This window comes from Choloepus didactylus, chromosome 18, assembly GCF_015220235.1.
Source record: "Choloepus didactylus isolate mChoDid1 chromosome 18, mChoDid1.pri, whole genome shotgun sequence".
NCBI classification, from domain to species: Eukaryota; Metazoa; Chordata; class Mammalia; order Pilosa; family Megalonychidae; genus Choloepus; species Choloepus didactylus.
In genome coordinates this window covers 48,072,043-48,093,251 of record NC_051324.1, presented here as the reverse complement: position 1 = coordinate 48,093,251, position 21,209 = coordinate 48,072,043, and the positions used below count along the sequence as shown (strand labels likewise).

The 21,209-nt window shown below is 38.1% G+C and overlaps 2 protein-coding genes across 3 annotated transcripts in view; one reads left to right on the top strand and one right to left on the bottom strand.

Moving 5' to 3' along the window:
* Window positions 1-21,209, bottom strand: part of MRPL45 (mitochondrial ribosomal protein L45) — a 54,250-nt gene that overhangs the window by 29,838 nt on the left and 3,203 nt on the right. For both annotated transcript variants that reach the window (XM_037810853.1, XM_037810852.1), the window contains exons 2-3: window positions 13,966-14,165; window positions 812-969 (exon numbers count right to left, since the gene is read on the bottom strand). In XM_037810853.1, the coding sequence (XP_037666781.1) occupies window positions 812-835 (24 nt within the window). In that variant the 5' untranslated portion in view covers window positions 836-969; window positions 13,966-14,165. The remainder of the gene's footprint in view (window positions 1-811; window positions 970-13,965; window positions 14,166-21,209) is intronic.
* The window catches only part of NPEPPS (aminopeptidase puromycin sensitive), a 110,034-nt gene continuing 102,919 nt past the window's right edge, over window positions 14,095-21,209 (top strand). The window contains exon 1 of the mRNA XM_037810849.1: window positions 14,095-14,156. Coding sequence (XP_037666777.1) covers window positions 14,095-14,156 — 62 coding nt within the window. The remainder of the gene's footprint in view (window positions 14,157-21,209) is intronic.

Here is a 21,209-nt window from a genome sequence, read left to right as displayed (position 1 = left end):
GTTATAAAATGAGCAAAATCATCTTACATTGCTACACTAAAGAGACTGGCTGTTTTCCAGAATGCTTTATAAAAAGTCATGCTAAACTTAGTCGAGAAACAGTGAAATAATTATTTTGTTTTATTTGGGCAGGAGAAAGGAAGGGGGAGGAGAAGGGAAGGGACTAGAACACTGAGTCAGGAAGCGATCAGCCATTATCACATAATGAGTCAGGGGCCTATCCAGGGACTTAACTCAGGTTTCCTAACCCCACCCCAAATTCCATTCCTTTTCCCTCAACCCAGTTACTTATGGGCTACAATAATGTTCTGGGCATTCTAAAAAGTTCTAATAACCTCCAATTTCCTGAGGGTTCAGCAAGAAATCAATTGTATTAAGCTTCTGGGCTTCATACATGTCCCTTGTAGTATTTGTCCCATGGAAAGTGTGAGATAAATGTCTGTTGCCTTCCAGGCAGGTTGTTGAAAACACTTTAGGGTTGTCTAAGTTCAGAGAAGACCAATACAGTGGTTTGTGATCCTGAGGTTAGATCCTGGAGATAGGAGATTCCATTTTCAAATCATTTGTTGCTTTATAGTACTAATATCTTTGAGGTGATGGAAAAGTTTTGATAATGTATAGTAGTGAGGGTAGCACAACATTGTGAATGTAATTAACACCATTGAATTATTTACTTGAAATGGTTAACATAGGAAATGTTAGTTGTATATATGTAACCACAATAAAAATTACAAAGTTTTTTTAAAAAAAGAAAAAAGAACCTAATATCTTTGTGGGTCACTATACCACTGGATGCTCAAAATTTTCTTACCTTTTTTTTATTCAAAGGTCCCATTTTCTCCTGACTAAAGCCATACTTCCTGAAGACATTAGCTGGTTCCAAAAAAGCAGACTTAGTCTTATCCTTTGGCAGAGAGAATGGAGTTATTGCACATAGGCCAGAACATTCTTTCTGCCAGAGTTCCCCATCTGAAAGGAAAAGAAAAGGTTTCAGAGTTTCCATCAGGGCTGCCTAAAGGGGCGGAAGGGAGAGTGAGCCATAGGGAGGGAAGAAGAAAGCTGCAGGGCTGGAACCCCAAGCTGTATGGCCTGAAAAGACTATCAGACTCAGCAAGCCTAAAAACCTGGCCTAGCAGCACCACACTCTTCCCTTCCCCCTAACCTTTAGCCAGGATTTCTTTCCCTCTCCTTTCCTTTATCTTTTACATGTACTTATCTATCCTGACTGTCCCACTTCAGAATTTTCACTAAATGCTTTCCCTATAGACAACTCTAAGATACTCCTAGACGACTTCTTAATAATTCTCAGAAAAATAGGATTGCGGAGTTTGAAGGAACTTTTGCAAGACCTGTGATCCATGAAAGGACTTTAGTGGCTCCAAGGAGCCTCTAAAACAGAATGCCAATTATAGTGCATATGTGCAAGAAGGTCTATAGCTTCTATCAGGTTCTCGAAGGGTTCCCTGGCATACACCTTTCCTTCAAATACCTTCTCTGGATCACACAGTTCAACGTTATTGGTAGGTCATGAAGTTAATTTTGTGGGTCACAACCTCCATTAAAAAAAAAAGGAGAAGAAAATAGAATAGAAAATAAGTAAGGACATTAAGTTTTGAAATATTTGATCCAAAATACACATATATTTAACTTTTTCTATTTTTTATATATATAATATTAAAACATCCAACCTCATTCATTTAACGAGTATTTCTTGAGTATCTATCATGTGCCAGACATTACTTTAGTCCCCAGGAATATAAGGATGAAAGAGATCTGTTTCCTGCCCACAAGCAGCTTACATTTGTAGACTAGAGAAAAATACACAAAAAATTTGCAAAAGAATGATGTGCCACTACAGAGATAAGCACAAGTTACAAGGTGCTTCAAAAAAAAGAGCATGTCAGATAATTTCGGGAGTTCAGGTGAGGCCACAGAGTTGAGTCTAGGGAGATGAGTTGTAGTAATATGCAAGCAGAGTAGGGAGAGATTGGAGACACAGACTGGATCATGGAGAGTATTTCACTGAATGCAGAAAATTCTAAACATCCCCAGTAGACTGTCACCCAGTTTTTCCCGGGCCTTCTCAGTGACAGGGAACCTAGAGCTTTCTAAGACAACTCATTCTGTTCTTGAACATGGGATTGTTACAAAATTCTTCCTATACAGAGGTAATAATTGCTTTCCTCTTTCACCCAATGATTTTTGTTTGCCCTCTGTAACATTACAAAAATTATAAAATGAGTCTACATCTTCTATTAGGTTGAAACAAATGAAATTGCCATTTTTGTAGGTAAAAAATGGTTGAATTTTGGCAATTTCTCATGGTTAACCTAACATATTACAATTAACTATTTGAGGACAGCTATTATTTATTCACGATAGTGTTCTTATCTCTATATTTAGAGTTTCTAAACACCACCAAACTCTTCCTCTCTGGTAAAGTTACTGGTCACTTTTCCATCCTGATTTCTTACTGGGCTTATACTACTTCAATATCTTTCTTAACATGTGTCATCTAGAATGGTCAATTCAAAATAGAGTGAGACTATTACCCCTCATGATTTGACATTGTGTCTTTTCATGAAACTATGACTGCCCTGGGTTTGGTGCGACCTAAACCTTTTACACATAAAATGCTGTCAAGCCAGTTTTACTCCTTCCTGTGCAATTGATTTTATTTTTAACCTAAATGTAGGTCTTCATTCTATCCCTGTTAAAATTCATCTTGTTGATTTTGGCACTTTGTTCTAATCTGCTAAGATGATTTTCAATCTTACTTTTATCATCCATCTTATTAATTATCTTTCCCAGCTATATCACCACCCAAGTTATTGATTTAAAAAATGTTTACTAGGACAGTGAGGCCCTTCTGTATGTTGACATCAGTCTCTTAATATCCTTTGAATACTGCTGAAAAGCTAGTTAAAAATCCACACAACTGTGATCATTCACCCACGACTACCCAGGCTCATTTTCTTAGGTCCATCTTCATGTTCCGTTGCTTTCTTTCTCTGATCTGTCCCTGGCCCATTAAACAAACGAGACCCACCCAGGCACCATACAGCTACAAATCTTTGAAGTTCTGCAACAAAAAACAGCTGTATTTAAAGCAATCCTCAAAGACCTTTCCTCTTGCTTGTTCCCCACCGGCAGACATGCTGACCCCTCCATGCCACTCTGAGAGAGATTTGGTGATTGCCAATCTTACTACCCCACCAGCCACTCCAAACAAGATGTCTCTGTGTTCTAGGTGTTTAGACTCTGGCTTGGACTTTGGCTTGGCCCTTGGCAGGGATTGGAGCATTCCACAATTCTGCTCCCTCTACCTAAAATAGAACTCCTCTTTATAGCTTCGTGTAATGCCACTGAATTGTATACCTGAAAGCGGTTAAAATGGGAAATTAAATGTCGTTCATATGTTAAAAATTAACAATTTTTTGTAAAAAATATATCTTGCTATTCTACTATTGGAAATTTGAGATTGAGTCTAATTTCTCCTTTCTCCACTTCTCATTTTCCTTCTTTGTTTTCTCCTCTGATTGCTCCCCAACCTGGAATTCCAAATGCTTCTCACTCATTTATACAAAATAATTCAGCTCTCTCCAGCCCCTGCTGCTTAACTCTGCCCTAACCCTGCATTTGCACATACAAATCTCAACATAGTAAAAGTGTTGCCATCTAGAAATCATCCTCCTTAGTAATAACAATATTGAACACTAATATTGTTAAATTTAATTTTGTTAAATATTAAATTAATTTTGTTAAATATTAAATATAAAACATTAAATATCAATCCATTTAATCCTTTCAACAATCTTATGATGTGGGTACCATTATTAGCCCTACTTCATGGGTGAGGAAATTGAGGTATAGAGAAGTTAAGTAATGTGGCCAAGGTCATACAGCCAAAAAGTTGCACAGATACTACTTGAATCCAGACAGCAGGTCTCTGGAGACCATGCTTTTAATCCTAGTTACTCTTAGGAAATTAGTTCATGGAGGTCCCTATCAATTTCTAACCTCCTTTTCTTAGGAATCCCCAGGATACAATTCTGGTCTCTACCCTGATGCCTACCTAGCCCACAGTCTATAATTTTAGCAACTCTGCCCTGTAAAAAGGTCTGTATTAGCCTAGAAAAAAACAAGTTCCAGGAACTGCCTTAGCCTGTGGCAAAGGAGAAAGTGTGGGCAGGGGTAGAGGGGGACTTCAGTCAAGCCCTCTTCCTCTGCCTCTGCAGCCTCCCTGTTCTGGTCTCTGGGTGGGTCCTTCCAGAAAGGAAGGGAACAGTTGGCTTAGTCATTCTAGTCTCTCCTGGAACTCAGCACACCATGAAATCAAGAGATGCCTGAGGCCGATTTAGGTAAGATCCAGTCAACAAACATTTATTGAGTCCCAAGGATGGGCCAGGCCCTGAGTTGGGTTGAGGTACAATGATAAATAGGTCACATGCTTTAGAGGTGAAGAGAAGTATTTCAACTGCCAATTACCTACAGTGGGATAAGAATCTTCGTAGCTAGAGACCTGAGTGTACTGTTTGGAGTGAGTGAAGGCAGGAGGAGATAGGGAGGAGGGAAAGTAGAGATAAAGTGTTATCCTGGGGTTTTTGATTTTAAGGAAACCAACCAGATTAGGAAAAGAAATAATAACTCAGTTAAGGATTGCTGACAGAAGAGGGGCACCTTCAAAAGTAGTGAGCAGTTCAATTCCAGGTGAGGTCAACTACATTCCTGTTTATCTGGAATGAGGGAGGAAGGAAGGTATGAGGGCAAAGGGCAGTCAGGAGAAGTTCCAAGATCCATAATAGTGGGAGGTTCTGTGAAATGCTAATTCCTGCTTTTTCTTGGCAGTTTTTCTGGAAATTATGATGAAATCTGGTGGTGGGAAAAAAAAAATCACTCAAATCACTAGTGACCACAGCTATTTCCCTGCCTCCAGGTGGCTGGCTATCACCTGAGCCATTCCAGATGGCAAACTGCTAGGGAATCATTTTTTTCTCTGGTTTCATTTAAATAATAAAGAGAGGGTATTACTTGGGGTTTTGGGGGGGGGGGGGTAGGAAGGAAGGAAGAGAAAGGTTCATTTTCCAAGAGCAGTGTATAAGCAAACCACATTTTCTACATTTAGGAGACAGCTTCTTGCAGGAGAAAGAGCCCTGGACAAGAGACCCAATTTCTGGTTTCAGATCTGCTCCAGCTCACTGTGAGCTTTGGAAATTCACAACATTTCTGTATGTTCATTTTCTCATTTGTGTGGTGGGAATAATAAATTCTTTTCTCTTGATATTGTGAAAATGAAAGAAAAGAAAAATAAACATTTAAAGTTCTTAGGAAATACTACTCATTAGAGATTTATTTTAATGGTTTTAATAATTTCTCAGACTCTTTCAGGAAAAGTAAAAAGGCCACAGTCAATATGCCATTTTTAAAATGGATACTGGGTGTTGCTTAAAGGGCCTCTCTTGGGTAACTTCCTCCTCTTAACTGGGACAAAATTCTGGCATTGACAGAGGCATAGAAGGGCCAAAATAGAATTTAACTGTTTTACAACTTCTGGTTCTCAAGAGACACCACTTAACCATTTGGTTCCACTTTCAAAGCTAAGTTATTAAAGCACAGGCCAGTTCTAAAGAAGAGTATACTTAAGAAGAAAAATGGATAACAAAAAGAGAAGGAAAAAAAAATAAAAAAGGCAAGGAATAGCCCAGTGATGAACTACAGAGTGGGAAAAAAATATAAAGACAATGATAAATATATGTACTAAAAAGCCTATGGATATTATAATATAATACATGGTATGTTCAATGATATTACATGATACAGTCAATATATTGTCTCTCATTAGGAATGCTCAGTTCAGTGTACTGTGTCAATCTGCAGTGCATGCTGTGCTAATGCAGAATTTCTATCAATCCCTGCAAATGAATCTGTGATGCCTTGTCTTAGATAATTTATCTTTGATTTTAACTGAATAAGCCCACATACTACAGAATAAGTGATCAGGGGGTTCAATCTGTAAAAAATAAACTATTACCTATGTTTCCATGTTTATGGCCACCCTGTAGCTTCTACAGAAATGGACAGAGAGAATAGATGGAAAAAGAAACAATGACAGATCTGGAGAAAGATAGAGAAGAAAAGTAGAAACATGCAGAATGTAACCATGGGAACAAAAGTAGGGAGAAAAATCCAAATCCAGGGAATTGAGAGAAAGAGACAGATCCTCAAGAACATAAGTCAATGTGTTAAGAGGAGAGGACAGTGAGAAGGACAGAAAAAAAGGTAGTTCAGAAAGGAAGCAGCAGTTCTTAAGGGGAATTACCAAAACTTCACAAATTGTTGAATGCAGCCCTCCTTAGCCAAAGCTGATGCCTGTAAGCACAACTTTTTCCACAGAAAATTAGTAGAGTTGGAAAGGACTTTAAAGATTACCTTAGTCAAACCACCAATTTTATAGATGAAGAAATTAAGGCACTGAGAGGTTCTAGAGACAGAGAAACGATTTGGGTGGCACAGTTGGAAAGCCAGGATATTCTGATGACCATCAAGGGAAAAGAATGTCTTTTAATAGTTCTTAATATTTAAACAAAACAGGTGATGGAAGCCCATCTGCTCTTGGATGGGCCAAGTTATGCACCATCTGTTAGGGAAAAGCTAAATGGGAACTCAAACTCTATTCCTCCTTGTCTTGTTCCAGCCATTTTTTGGGTAAAATTACATCAGCCCTGGCATTATCAGAAAGAGATCATGGGAAGACCGAGCTTTGAGGAGGAAAGAGTGCCTCTTCTCTTTCAGGCTGACCTGGGTTCTGGCACTGGTTCTGCCACTAACTAGCCAATGAGATCCTGAGCAAATTAATTAATCCATGCAATCCTCAGTTTTCCTAAATGGGAATAATAACATCTACTTCATGTGGTTCTTGGGGGAATAAGTGAAAAAATACATAGTATAAAATGCAAAGGAATTCACCAAAGCATAAAAATGGCTAATGTGGGGGAATAAAAAAGCCCTCTTCCTAATCAGGTTTTTTTTTTTTTTTAAATGCAAAATAAACAGCAATGTGATACCACTTTCACCAAATTGGCAAAGATGAAAAGAAAACAAAACTAATATTCGATGCAGGAGGGTGTGGAAGCAGATATTCTCACACATTGTTGAAACAAAGTTGTAAATTGGTACATTTCCAGAGGTCATTTTGGGAATGTGTATTAAAAGCTTTAAAAAATGTTCACACTCATTCATCCAGTGTCTTATCTCCAGATACTTAGCCTAAGGAAACATCAAATATAGGGAAGAAAGGATATATATAGGTATATATAAGTTTGTCCCTATATGTTCTTTATGTGATAGGAAAATGTGTAGTAAGTGATGAGTTCCTCTCTCCCACATGGCACAATCTTCCTCTCTCCCACATGGCAAGAAGAATGTTTTGCTCCTAGAACAGCAGAATGAGGGGGACTGGGCTCTGGAGAAAATGAAACATGGCCTTGATTTAATTTACACTGAAAAAGGGAGATATTTACAGTGAAGGGAAAATAATTTTATCAGAAAAATTGGAAAGGAGGAGAGAATGGGAAGTGCTAAGAACAGGGAAGGGAGAATAGGGGAGGGGAAAGTAGGGGAAGGAAAGGATGAAGGAGGAGAGAAGGGTAAGGAAAAGGAGGCTGGGGAAGGAAAGGAGGAAGAGGAAGGTTGGTTGGGAAAGAGACCTCAGACAATTGTCTTACATGTGAGGTTATTAAGAGAAAGACGGAGAAGAGAAGATTTTTAGAAGCTATGCCTTATGAATATAATCTCCCTTTGAGATTATTTTGAGAGTCAAGACATACTTTTCTTTCATTCGCTCTTCCCTCCCCTTTTTCTTCTTCCTTCTCTCCCTACTCCTCTTTTTCTTTGTATTCTTCTTTTTCTTTTTAAATACTAGAATGAGTTTTCTTTAAAATCTTAGCATGGGCTGTCCATCAGCTTGGTTTTATATGGTTTTATTTAAAACAGTAAAAAAGTAGAAACACTCTATTAAATCCAAGAATAGGAAATTAGTTAAATAAGTTAACCATATATCTATAGCCATTAAATTGTACTGAAGAATATTTAATAGTATGAAAATTTTTAATAATACATTAAGCAAAATAGGTTATGATCCTAATACAGTAAGTGTGTGTGTATATTATGAATATGTTCATAGAAAAAAGACAGCATGCCAAAATGTTAACAGTGATATTTCTGGAATTACTGATTATTTTTATTTACTTAATGTTCATCTAAATTTTCTGAATTCCCTACATTGGTCAAGTAATATTTTTATAAACAGACACCCCTTCATAGTACATTTTATTTTTAAAAGTGAATAGCACAAGACCCACAGAACTTCTAGAAAAGCACAGGAGAATATCTTTGTGATTTTGGGGAAGGCAAAGATTTCTTGGCAGGACACAAAAAGCATGAACCATAAAAGGAAAAACTGAAAAATCGGATTTCATCAAAATTAAAAATTTATACTCATCAAAAGATACCACAAAGAAAATGAATTGATAAACCCAAGACTGGGAAAAAAATATTCATGTTACACATACCTGACAAAGGACTCAAATTAAGACAATATAAAGAATGCCAATAAATTAACAAAAAAGATCAACTACCCAATTCAAAAATGGGGAAATCCTTGAACAGACACTTCACAAAAAAAGATAAATGGCCAATAAGCCATGAAAAAGTGCTTGTGGTAAATGCTAGGATGTGACACCCCAATTCTCCTTTAGTTATGAAGAACTTAATGCTCAGCTGTTGGGAAGGCTTTCAGCAGACAGCCCTCAATGTTAGCCCACTTCAAGGATTGCTTCAGCCAAAGAGCCCTGACTTGCCTAAAGTCACTCCTTCTTCCTAGGGTGGTCTGCATTGAATGACTAATTAACATGGGAGTCTAAAGGCGTAGCTCCGTCCTACAAACTCAGAACATCTTTGAAGAATCACTCAGCTTCCATGTTCCTCATAGGATCAGCTGAGGCCTCTGTTGAGATTGCATCGCAGCTCAACCTCTTCCTCGGTCCAATCCTGCTTCTCTCTCTTCCCTTCCACAGGTATTGAGGTCAAAAACATAGCCTAAAACACCTCCAGCCAACTATCTCCCTCTCAGAGTCTGCTTCCAGGGGAATCCAACCTGTGGCAATGCTCAATATCATTAATTATCAGAGAAACACAAGTTAAAACCATAATGAGGTACCATTTCACGTCCACTAGAAGGTCAAAAAATAACTGACGACACTAAATGTTGGTGAAGATGTGGTGAAACTGAAACTCTCATACATTGCTGTCACAATATAAAATGGTTCAATCACGTCAGAGAATTATTTGGCAGTTTCTTACAGTTAAAAATACATTTAATGTACAACCCAGCAATTCCATTCCTGAGAATGTACTCAAGAGAAATGAAGACATATATCCATAAGAAGATTTCTACAAGAATGTTTACAGTAGCCTAAGTTATAATAGCCCCCAACCAGAAACAACCCAAATGTCTATCAATAAAATAATGGATAAATAAATTGTGGTGTAGTCATAAAATACTACTCAGCAATATAAAGGAATGAGCTACTAATACACTCAACATGGATAAATATAAAAAACATTATGTTGTGAAAAGAAGCCAGTCATACAACAAACAAACAAACAAACAAACAAACACATACTGAATGATTCCACTGATAAGAAGTATAAGAACAAGCAAAACAAATCTATGTTGATAAAAATCAGAGAGTAGTTGTTTCAGTGAGGTGCATCCCAGGGGTTGGGGATGTACTGAAAATGGCCATGAGAAGATTTTATGTGGTGATGAAAAGAGTCTATATTCTGTTTTGGGATGGTAGTTTCACAGTGGTTACAAATGTTACAAAATAGTCATTGACCTGAACACTTAGGATTTGTCCATTTTATTGCATGAAAATTATACTTCAATAAAAGCCTATTATTCACATACACACAAAGTGAGTGAAATTAGACACTCAAAAATGTTTACTAAACAAGTGAAGAGATGATTTTTTTCTAAAGAATCAAATAATTAATGATTATGAAGAAGATTCCCCTGTCCTGGGTTATGGTAAAATGTGAGATTCTGTTGTGATTCTCCTTCATTAAAATCCTATAAATATTCTCTTTTCACAGTGATTTTCCCCCCTTCCCCATTAAATGTTTAAGCTCTAACATGAGTGGCAGAATCAGGTCTATATGTCTGCCTGCATCATTTGCAGGTGAGTGGGAATGCTAAAATACTAAGAGAGAAAAGTGGTGAGAGAAAGAAATAAAAAAACAATCATTGATTTCCCAGTGTGATGTATCAGCACCCAGAATTAAAAATGAATGGTTTTTTCAGCATGAGTATGCCCCAACTACTGCATATTTTAGTAAAAGCATGTCCCATGCAATATTTGGGGCATACTCATGCTAAGAACTATTGCTTATCCGAAATTCAGATTTAACTGGGCCCTGCATTTTATTTGGCACCCTTTGTACTGGAGAGATTTACTTGGCCTAACCCCTCCATTACTCTGTAGAGCAAGAGGCCCCAACATGGCAGACGATAACGTGCCTTACTACTCAGAATTACAAGGTTAGCAACGGTCGTGGTAAGATAAGAATTGAACCTTTCTTCTGTTCTGTTATTTCCACTCTGTCTCCTTAATGCTGAAAGATACTGGGAAAAAAATTTTTAATGTATGGATTAATTAATGGATTAATTGTGTTAAATAAAGAATATACTTCGTTTTGATCTCTGGGGTTTGGTTATAAAGGGGCTAAGAAACTAGGATTAACCACATGGACTTCTGTACCTTGGGAACTTGTTTCTCTTGCCAGGTTTGCTATTCCTAGTGAAGAATGAACAGAACTGATTTTGTAAGCAGTTTGAGGACTTCAAAGAAGAGGCATGAAATATTTTTTTATAATGAAGTTATCCTCCACCCTTTTACTAAGGGATTTCCCTGCATTGTTCTGCTTTTAAAGGACTTGTCATACTATGTCAGATCTCCAGGGTGGAAGCCTGCTTCTAATTGCGGCTATTACCAAGTACTCCAGAGGCGGGTTGAAAACAGCAATGTTGCCGTGTCTGCTTTAAGCACTCATGGAGAGAACATTCTTTTCAGCATCAGCTGATGCTCTGCAGCTCGGGATTCTATTACCCTCATTTGAGCTGCCTGGTTATTCTAGCAATCAGATCTTTCTGTCTCCTTCCTGTCACCTGGCCTTGACACCAGCTATCAAGTGTCCTCTTTGCCTTGACTCTCAGGCACACAATTCTTTCATTTTCTTTAAATTCAAATGCTAGAATATTGGAATTTCTAGGACATTTACCTGGCTTGTGACAACAATGTAATGGAATATTTAAAATCAGAACTGTCCTGTGAAATCTAGGACATGTGGTCCCCCTAATATTTCAACACTTGTCCTCTAACAGTTACCTAGGACAAGGATATTTGGAAAACGGGCAGGTCTGGGAGTCAGAAATTCTTCTCATCAAGGCTCTAGTCACTGCGTTGCAGTTAAATGTGGGCAAATCACTGCACTGATCTCTGCTCCATGTCTGTTTCTGATCCTCTTTTATTCAAGTCCCCTATAACAATAATAAAAAAGAACAAAGCAAAAGGAACTCATTCCCAACTTACTTTTGCTATCCTTATAATTTAAACTCTGAATCCTAGTGTTTGTAACATGACATACTGGGCTTCTTTGTTCCTTTACCATGAAAGGGGGAGAAGCTATCATGAAAAAAACAGACCTTAAAGAATTTTCCATTTTAATTCCTGGTTTAGAAGAAAGATAGAACATGTGTCTGCCTTCAGGAGAACAGCTTGTAAAAATCAAGTCTGAACCCAACCCGGATAGAGCTACAGTGCTCTAATTCCTGGGAAAAATTAAAGGGGACTGGGATTATAAACTAAAGAAAATGATTTGCCCTTTCATATGGTAATAATAACACTCTATAAAATAGTGATCCCTCTTTTTTTTTTCCCCTCTGCTTCCTCAGTTCCTTTGATCACCCTCCTCTCCATAAATTGATATCAATTTACTCTAATATTGAGATAAGAGGGTAATGAATCACTCCAGCAAAAGTTCATAAGGCCAAACCAAGATATTTCGGCTTCTCTTGGCACTGAGCCACATCAGGATAGGGCACAGCAAAAATACAGGGCTTCCTGACGCATAGTTCTTAAAACTGTGGCCTCTGCTTCACAGCTAATGTAGGTTTGGGGCAAAAAGAGTATAAATCTCTCCTGAAGAGTTTGAATGGTGCCTTTTTGCCTAAAGAGTTTTGGCTCTTTTTTTGCCTGTCCTAAATCCTGATGTCAAGTCCATGGGGTATCTGTGCTATGCCTCATTCTCAGTGAATGTATATTTTATACAGTGTGATCACACTTTGAACTAAAATAGACTGTATCTAGAAACCTGCTGGTATGGCTTCCCAGGGGTAATGAATATGACTAGTTTGCATCGCTTTTTGTTTCTTTGACTGCTTCTTAAGTCAATTCACAATTACATTGCCAACTGGATTTTATTCAAAAAAAGGAAATAAAGGAAAGGAAAAGAAAAAATAAAAGAAAGGAAGGAAGAAAGAAAAGGCACCAGATCCTAAAGGCTAGCTTCCATGTCAGGACTATTTTTCTGAACTCATCCAAGAAAGTGTATAATATCTGAAAATGAAAGGGTCCCAGATGTTTACCTTACAGTCTATTTTCAGCTCTGGCATTATTTGTTTATTAGGGACAAGATGATTCAGTTCAGTCCTGTGAATAAGCAGTCCACAAGCCAACTTCTAGATCCCTTCCACTTTCTAAGCGTTCATTAATCCTCACTCTTATGCAAATTTTGTAGGGAGGCTGACAGGAGAAGATCCTCATGATCAGATATTTAAGATATATGGCTAAGACTCCAGGGTAAATTGCTTTCATAAAATCACACCCTATGAGATGTGATTCTACCAGCTTGGCAGGCATTAATGTCTTGGGCCTTTTTTTGAGAAACAATGCCAGATATCCGTTTAAAATTTCACTCCACCCTTAACCTAGGGTTGGACAAAGGTCAAGTTGACTCTCTTTGCTAGGCATGAGATCAGGTATTGAGTGAGGACTAATTCTGATGTTAATTATTCTTGTTATGGATTTAAAAAACTAGTACATGTAAAAGTCAAGTTTGAACCCAGCTGGATAAAACTATAACCTGAAAAGAGCCAAGGGTGGAGAAACTGAGGCATCTGACTTGCCAAATTGCTGAGACTTCTAATCCTCTTGGCTACTTCACCTGTGTGGTTCAACCTGAGCACATACTTTTTCTTCTTCTTCTTCTTTTTTTTTTTTAAATTTAAAGTCAAGGCAAACATCATTGTTAATTCCAGAATGCCAACTCCAGAACACTGTAACATTTAAAGACTTGGGAATCCATGAGAAATGTAGCAGCATTCCGGAGACCCATGCATCAACCACAGATGTATACATTCTTGCCTGCAGCAGAGGGTGTTGGCTTCACTCCAGTGGTAGGTGAAGCCTGACCTTCTCATATTCAGCAAAACGCTGGTTGCTTAACCCTTCATAAGAGGACACAGCCAAACAGGTTCATCTTAATTTGAAGACCACTAACAAAGCGGCTGGGTTTAGTCATGTAGATGACTAGGGATTCGTAAATAAGCCTGGAGTAGTGCTTGTGAAAAAGGAAGCAGAAGTACTGAGAAAAAAAAAAGGGAGAGGCTAGAAAGGAAGTAAGACAGGTGGTGACACATGACTTTTTCAACTTCCTGATGGGAAGATATCAAGAGAAATAAAATTCTTTCTCTCCATGAGGCCCTTTCTTTGGCCACACTTAGATGTATAATGACATACAGCCACCCAAAAATATACTTATACATATATATATCATATATTATGTCATATATAGTTGTTATCCAACAGTATAGTATATATTTTAAAGTATTTGGAATTAACTTACTTCCTCTTAACGAAGAATGCAGGATGGGTAGGCAACATTCTGTCTGCTCCTCACATTTCAAAGGTCATTCCAACAGCCATTTTAAGTTACAGAAGAGTCAAGGCTGGGGCCTCGTGGCATCAGCTTCCTATGGATTGCTCTCCAGCTTTTTGTATCCCTGGCTTTTGGAACCCCTTCACCATATTCCGCAGGTAAGACTCCTATCAGTAGAATGAGAGTTATAATCTCTATGCTTGAAAGTGACATTGAAGACCATAATTTCTAAGGGAGGCTAAATATTAACAGTAATGCTTCACTTTTTTTTTTTTTTTTTTAAGTTACATTTTCTTTTATCTATAAAATTTTTTTTAATCATCATTTTATTGAGATATATTCACATACCATGCAGTCATACAAAACAAATTGTACTTTCGATTGTTTACAGTACCATTACATAGTTGTACATTCATCACCTAAATCAATCCCTGACACCTTCATTAGCACACACACAAAAATAACAAGAATAATAATTAGAGTGAAAAAGAGCAATTGAAGTAAAAAAGAACACTGGGTACCTTTGTCTGTTTGTTTGCTTCCCCTACTTTTCTACACATCCATCCATAAACTAGACAAATTGGAGTTTGGTCCTTATGGCATTCCCAATCCCACTGTCACCCCTCATAAGCTACATTTTTATACAACTGTCTTCGAGATTCATGGGTTCTGGGTTGTAGTTTAATAGTTTCAGGTATCCACCACCAGCTACCCCAATTCTTTAGAACCTAAAAAAAGGTTGTCTAAAGTGTGCGTAAGAGTGCCCACCAGAGTGATCTCTCGGCTCGTTTTGGAATCTCTCTGCCACTGAAGCTTATTTCATTTCCTTTCACATCCCGCTTTTGGTCAAGAAGATGTTCTCCATCCCACGATGCCGGGTCTACATTCCTCCCCGGGAGTCATATTCCACGTTGCCAGGGAGATTCACTTCCCTGGGTGTCTGATCCCACGTAGGGGGGAGGGCAGTGATTTCACCTTTCAAGTTGGCTTAGCCAGAGAGAGAGGGCCACATCTGAGCAACAAAGAGGCATTCAGGAGGAGACTCTTAGGCACAAATACAGGGAGGCCTAGCCTCTCCTTTGCAGTAACCGTCTTCCCAAGGGTAAAACTTATGGTAGAGGGCTCAACCCATCAAACCACCAGTCCCCTATGTCTGTGGTCATGTTAGCAACCATGGAGGTGGGGTAGGCGAATACCCCTGCATTCTCCACAGGCTCCTCAAGGGGGCACTACATCTTTTTTTTTTTTTTTTCCTTGTTTGTCTTTTTTCTTTTTTTTTTTTTTTTAACTTTCCCTTCTTTTTTAAATCAACTGTATGAAAAAAAAAGTTAAAAAGAAAACAAACATACAATAAAAGAACATTTCAAAGAGACCATAACAAGGGAGTAAGAAAAAGACAACTAACCTAAGATAACTGCTTAACTTCCAACATGTTCCTACTTTACCCCAAGAAAGTTACATAATATAGCAACATTTCAGTGAACTTGTTCCTACTACATCCATCAGAAATTAACAGACCATAGTCATTTCTGGGCATCCCCAGAACGTTAAATAGCTTATCTGTTCTTCTTGGATTATTGTTCCCCCATCCTTAATTGCTCTCTACTGCTAGTTCCCCTACATTCTACATTATAAACCATTTGTTTTACATTTTTCAAAGTTCACATTAGTGGTAGCATATAATATTTCTCTTTTTGTGCCTGGCTTATTTCGCTCAGCATTATGTCTTCAAGGTTCATCCATGTTGTCATATGTTTCACCAGATCGTTCCTTCTTACTGCCGCGTAGTATTCCATCGTGTGTATATACCACATTTTATTTATCCACTCATCTGTTGAAGGACATTTGGGTTGTTTCCATCTCTTGGCAATTGTGAATAATGCTGCTATGAACATTGGCGTGCAGATATCTGTTCGTGTCACTGCTTTCCGATCTTCCGGGTATATACCGAGAAGTGCAATCGCTGGATCGAATGGTAGCTCTATATCTAGTTTTCTAAGGAACTGCCAGACTGACTTCCAGAGTGGCTGAACCATTATACAGTCCCACCAACAATGAATAAGAGTTCCAATTTCTCCACATCCCCTCCAGCATTTGTAGTTTCCTGTTTGTTTAATGGCAGCCATTCTAATCGGTGTTAGATGGTATCTCATTGTGGTCTTAATTTGCATCTCTCGAATAGCTAGTGAAGCTGAACATTTTTTCATGTGTTTCTTGGCCATTTGTATTTCCTCTTCAGAGAACTGTCTTTTCATATCTTTTGCCTATTTTATAATTGGGCTGTCTGTACTATTGTCATTGAGTTGTAGGATTTCTTTGTATATGCAAGATATCAGTCTTTTGTCAGATACATGGTTTCCAAAAATTTTTTCCCATTGAGTTGGCTGCCTCTTTACCTTTTTGAGAAATTCCTTTGAGGTGCAGAAACTTCTAAGCTTGAGGAGTTCCCATTTATCTATTTTCTCTTTTGTTGCTTGTGCTTTGGGTGTAAAGTCTAGGAAGTGGCCTCCTAATACAAGGTCTTGAAGATGTTTTCCTACATTATCTTCTAGGAGTTTTATGGTACTTTCTTTTATATTGAGATCTTTGGTCCATTTTGAGTTAATTTTTGTGTAGGGGGTGAGGTAGGGGTCCTCTTTCATTCTTTTGGATATGGATATCCAACTCTCCCAGCCCCATTTGTTGAAAAGACCATTATGACTCAGTTCGGTGACTTTGGGGGCCTTATCAAAGATCAGTCGGCCATAGATCTGAGGGTCTATCTCTGAATTCTCAATTCGATTCCATTGATCTATATGTCTATCTTTGTGCCAGTACCATGCTGTTTTGGCAACTGTGGCTTTATAATAAGCTTCAAAGTCAGGGAGTGTAAGTCCTCCCACTTTGTTTTTCTTTTTTAGAGTGTCTTTAGCAATTCGAGGCATCTTCCCTTTCCAAATAAATTTGATAACTAGCTTTTCCAAGTCTGCAAAGTAGGTTGTTGGAATTTTGATTGGGATTGCATTGAATCTGTAGATGAGTTTGGGTAGAATTGACATCTTAATGACATTTAGTCTTCCTATCCATGAACATGGAATATTTTTCCATCTTTTAAGGTCCCCTTCTATTTCTTTTAGTAGAGTTATGTAGTTTTCTTTGTATAGGTCTTTTACATCTTTGGTTAAGTTGATTCCTAGGTACTTGATTTTTTTAGTTGCTATTGAAAATGGTATCTTTTTCTTGAGTGTCTCTTCAGTTTGTTCATTTCTAGCATATAGAAACATTACTGACTTATGTGCATTAATCTTGTATCCCGCTACTTTGCTAAATTTGTTTATTAGCTCTAGTAGGTGTATCGTTGATTTCTCAGGGTTTTCTAGATATAAGATCATATCATTTGCAAACAATGACAGTTTTACTTCTTCTTTTCCAATTTGGATGCCTTTTATTTCTTTGTCTTGCCGGATTGCCCTGGCTAGCACTTCCAGCACAATGTTGAATAACAGTGGTGACAGCGGGCATCCTTGTCTTGTTCCTGATCTTAGAGGGAAGGCTTTCAGTCTCTCACCATTGAGTACTATGCTGGCTGTGGGTTTTTCATATATGCTCTTTATCATGTTGAGGAAGTTTCCTTCAATTCCTACCTTTTGAAGTGTTTTTATCAAAAAGGGATGTTGGATTTTGTCAAATGCTTTTTCAGCATCTATTGAGATGATCAATTGATTTTTCACTTTCGAGTTTTTAATGTGTTGTAATACATTGATTGTTTTTCTTATGTTGAACCATCCTTGCATGCCTGGAATGAACCCCACTTGGTCATGGTGTATGATTTTTTTAATGTGTCTTTGGATTCGATTTGCAAGTATTTTGTTGAGGATTTTTGCATCTATATTCATTAGGGAGATTGGCCGGTAGTTTTCCTTTTTTGTAGCATCTTTGCCTGGTTTTGGTATTAGATTGATGTTAGCTTCATAAAATGAGTTAGGTAGTGTTCCATTTTTTTCAATGTTTTGAAAGAGTTTGAGTAAGATTGGTGTCAGTTCTTTCTGGAAAGTTTGGTAGAATTCCCCTGTGAAGCCATCTGGCCCTGGGCATTTATTTGTGGGAAGATTTTTGATGACTGATTGGATCTCTTTGCTTGTGATGGGTTGGTTGAGGTCTTCTATTTCTTCTCTGGTCAGTCTAGGTTGTTCATATGTTTCCAGGAAATTGTCCATTTCTTCTACATTATCCAGTTTGTTGCCATACACTTGTTCATAATATCCTCTTATAATTTTTTTAATTTCTTCAGGATCTGCAGTTATGTCACCTTTTTCATTCATTATTTTGTTTATATGGGTCTTCTCTCTTTTTGATTTTGTCAGTCTAGCTAGGGGCTTGTCAATCTTGTTGATCTTCTCAAAGAACCAACTTTTGGTGATATTTATCCTTTCTGTTGTTTTTTTGTTCTCTATGTCATTTATTTCTGCTTTAATCCTTGTTATTTCTTTTCTTCTACTTGGTTTAGGATTGGTTTGCTGTTCATTTTCTAGCTTCTTCAGTTGATCCATTAGTTCTTTGATTTTGGCTCTTTCTTCCTTTTTAATATATGCGTTTAGTGCTATAAATTTCCCCCTTAGCACTGCTTTTGCTGCATCCCATAGGTTTTGGTATGTTGTGTTCTCATTTTCATTCGTCTCTATATATTTAGCAATTTCTCTTGCTATTTCTTCTTTAACCCACTGATTGTTTAGGAGTGTGTTGTTTAACCTCCAGGTATTTGTGAATTTTCTAAGTCTCTGATGGTTATTGACTTCTAATTGTATTCCATTGTGGTCAGAGAATGTGCTTTGAATAATTTCAATCTTTTTAAATTTATTGAGGCTTGTTTTATGTCCCAGCATATGATCTATTCTGGAGAAAGTTCCGTGGGCACTAGAAAAGTATGTGTATCCTGGTGATTTGGGATGTAATGTCCTGTAGATGTCTGTTAAATCTAATTCATTTATCAGATTGTTTAGGTTTTCAATTTCCTTATTGGTCTTCTGTCTGGTTGATCTATCTATAGGAGAGAGTGATGTGTTGAAGTCTCCCACAATTATTGTGGAAACATCAATTGCTTCCTTTAGTTTTGCCAGTGTTTCTTTCATGTATTTTGTGGCACCTTGATTGGGTGCATAGACATTTACGATTGTTATTTCTTCTTGCTGAATTGCCCCTTTTATTAGTATGTAGTGGCCTTCTTTGTCTCTCAAAACATCCCTGCATTTGAAGTCTATTTTATCTGAGATTAATATTGCTACACCTGCTTTCTTTTGGCTGTAGCTTGCATGAAATATTTTTTTCCATCCTTTCACTTTCAGTTTCTTTGTGTCCCTGTGTCTAAGATGAGTCTCTTGTATGCAACATATTGATGGTTCATTTTTTTTGATCCATTCTGCGAATCTATATCTTTTAATTGGGGAGTTTAATCCATTTACATTCAACGTTAAAACCGTGAAGGCATTTCTTGAATCGGCCATCTTATCCTTTGGATTATGTTTGCCACATTTTTCCCTCTCTCTACTAATATCCTTTATTGTACCCATACCGAATCTCTTTAGTACTGAACCTTTCTCCAAGTCTCTCTGTCCTGTCTTTGTTTCTCTGTCTGTAGGGCTCCCTTTAGTATCTCCAGTAGGGCAGGTCTCTTGTTAGCAAATTCTCTCAGCATTTCTTTGTCTGTGAAAAATTTAAGCTCTCCCTCAAATTTGAAGGAGAGCTTTGCTGGATAAAGTATTCTTGGCTGGAAATTCCTCTCACTCAGAATTTTAAATATATCGTGCCACTGCCTTCTTGCCTCCATGGTGGCTGCTGAGTAGTCACTACTTAGTCTTATGCTGTTTCCTTTGTATGTGGTGAATTGCTTTTCTCTTGCTGCTTTCAGAACTTGCTCCTTCTCTTCTATGTTTGACAGTGTGATCAGTATATGTCTCGGAGTGGGTTTTTTTTGGATTTATTCTATTTGGAGTTCGCTGAGCATTTATGATTTGTGTATTTATGTTGTTTAGAAGATTTGGGAAGTTTTCCCCAACAATTTCTTTGAATACTCTTCCTAGACCTTTACCCTTTTCTTCCCCTTCTGGGACACCAATGAGTCTTATATTCGGACGTTTCATATTATCTATCATATCCCTGAGGTCCATTTCGAGTTTTTCAATTTTTTTCCCCATTCTTTCTTTTATGCTTTCATTTTCCATTCTGTCATCTTCCAGGTCACTGATTCGTTGTTCAACTTCCTCTAGTCTTGTACTATGAGTATCCAGAATCTTTTTAATTTGGTCAACAGTTTCTTTAATTTCCATAAGATCATCCATTTTTTTATTTAGTCTTGCAATGTCTTCTTTATGCTCTTCTAGGGTCTTCTTGATTTCCTTCATATCCTGTACTATGGTCTCATTGTTCATCTTTAGTTCTTTGAGTAGCTGCTCTAGGTGCTGTGTCTCTTCTGGTCTTTTGATTTGGGTGCTTGGGCTTGGGTTATCCATTTCGTCTGTTTTTTTCATATGCTTTATAATTTTCTGTTGTTTTTGGCCTTGTGGCATTTGCTGAACTTGATAGGGTTCTTTTAGGGTTTGTAGACCAGTTGAAGTCCTTATCTCTAATTTATCAGATCTACAGCTTCGTGGAGTACACTTTCTCTAACTAACCAGCAGGTGGCGTCCACGAGCCACCTGTTCTCCACAAGCCAGATCTCCCCTGCTTAGCCTTTTTGGTGAGTGGGGGAGTGAGTCTTGTGGGGCCCAAATGGTGTACCAAGCTTGCGTGTGTAGTTGGTGTTGCCTGCCCTGTATGTGGGGCGTGTTTCTGGGCAGTCGGGGAGGGGGGGTGGCCCTAACAATCAAATCTCCCTGATGATCCTAGAGTTTTAAAGCTGCTGCAATAGTCTAATCCTTCAGTTCAGTCCTGCCACAGTTTGTCTCTGCCACTGACCCACAAGTCTTTGGTATTGGCGTATGGCTCCTGAGACTTGCAAGTGGGCCCCTCTTCCAGGCCGTGCACCCCGGGTCCTCTGTTGAGGGATGACTGTGCTATGTCACAGGTGAGTGCCGTCCCCCCAGGGCAGTTCTGGGCTGCTGGGCTGTGTAGGGAGGCTCCCAGTCTGCTCAAATGATGGCTGAATGGGGCTTTGTTAATTCACACTGCTCCACCTTCCCAGCTCTGGGACATTCAGCTGAGGTTGCAGGGAAGGCTAATGTCCACGCCCAGTTTTG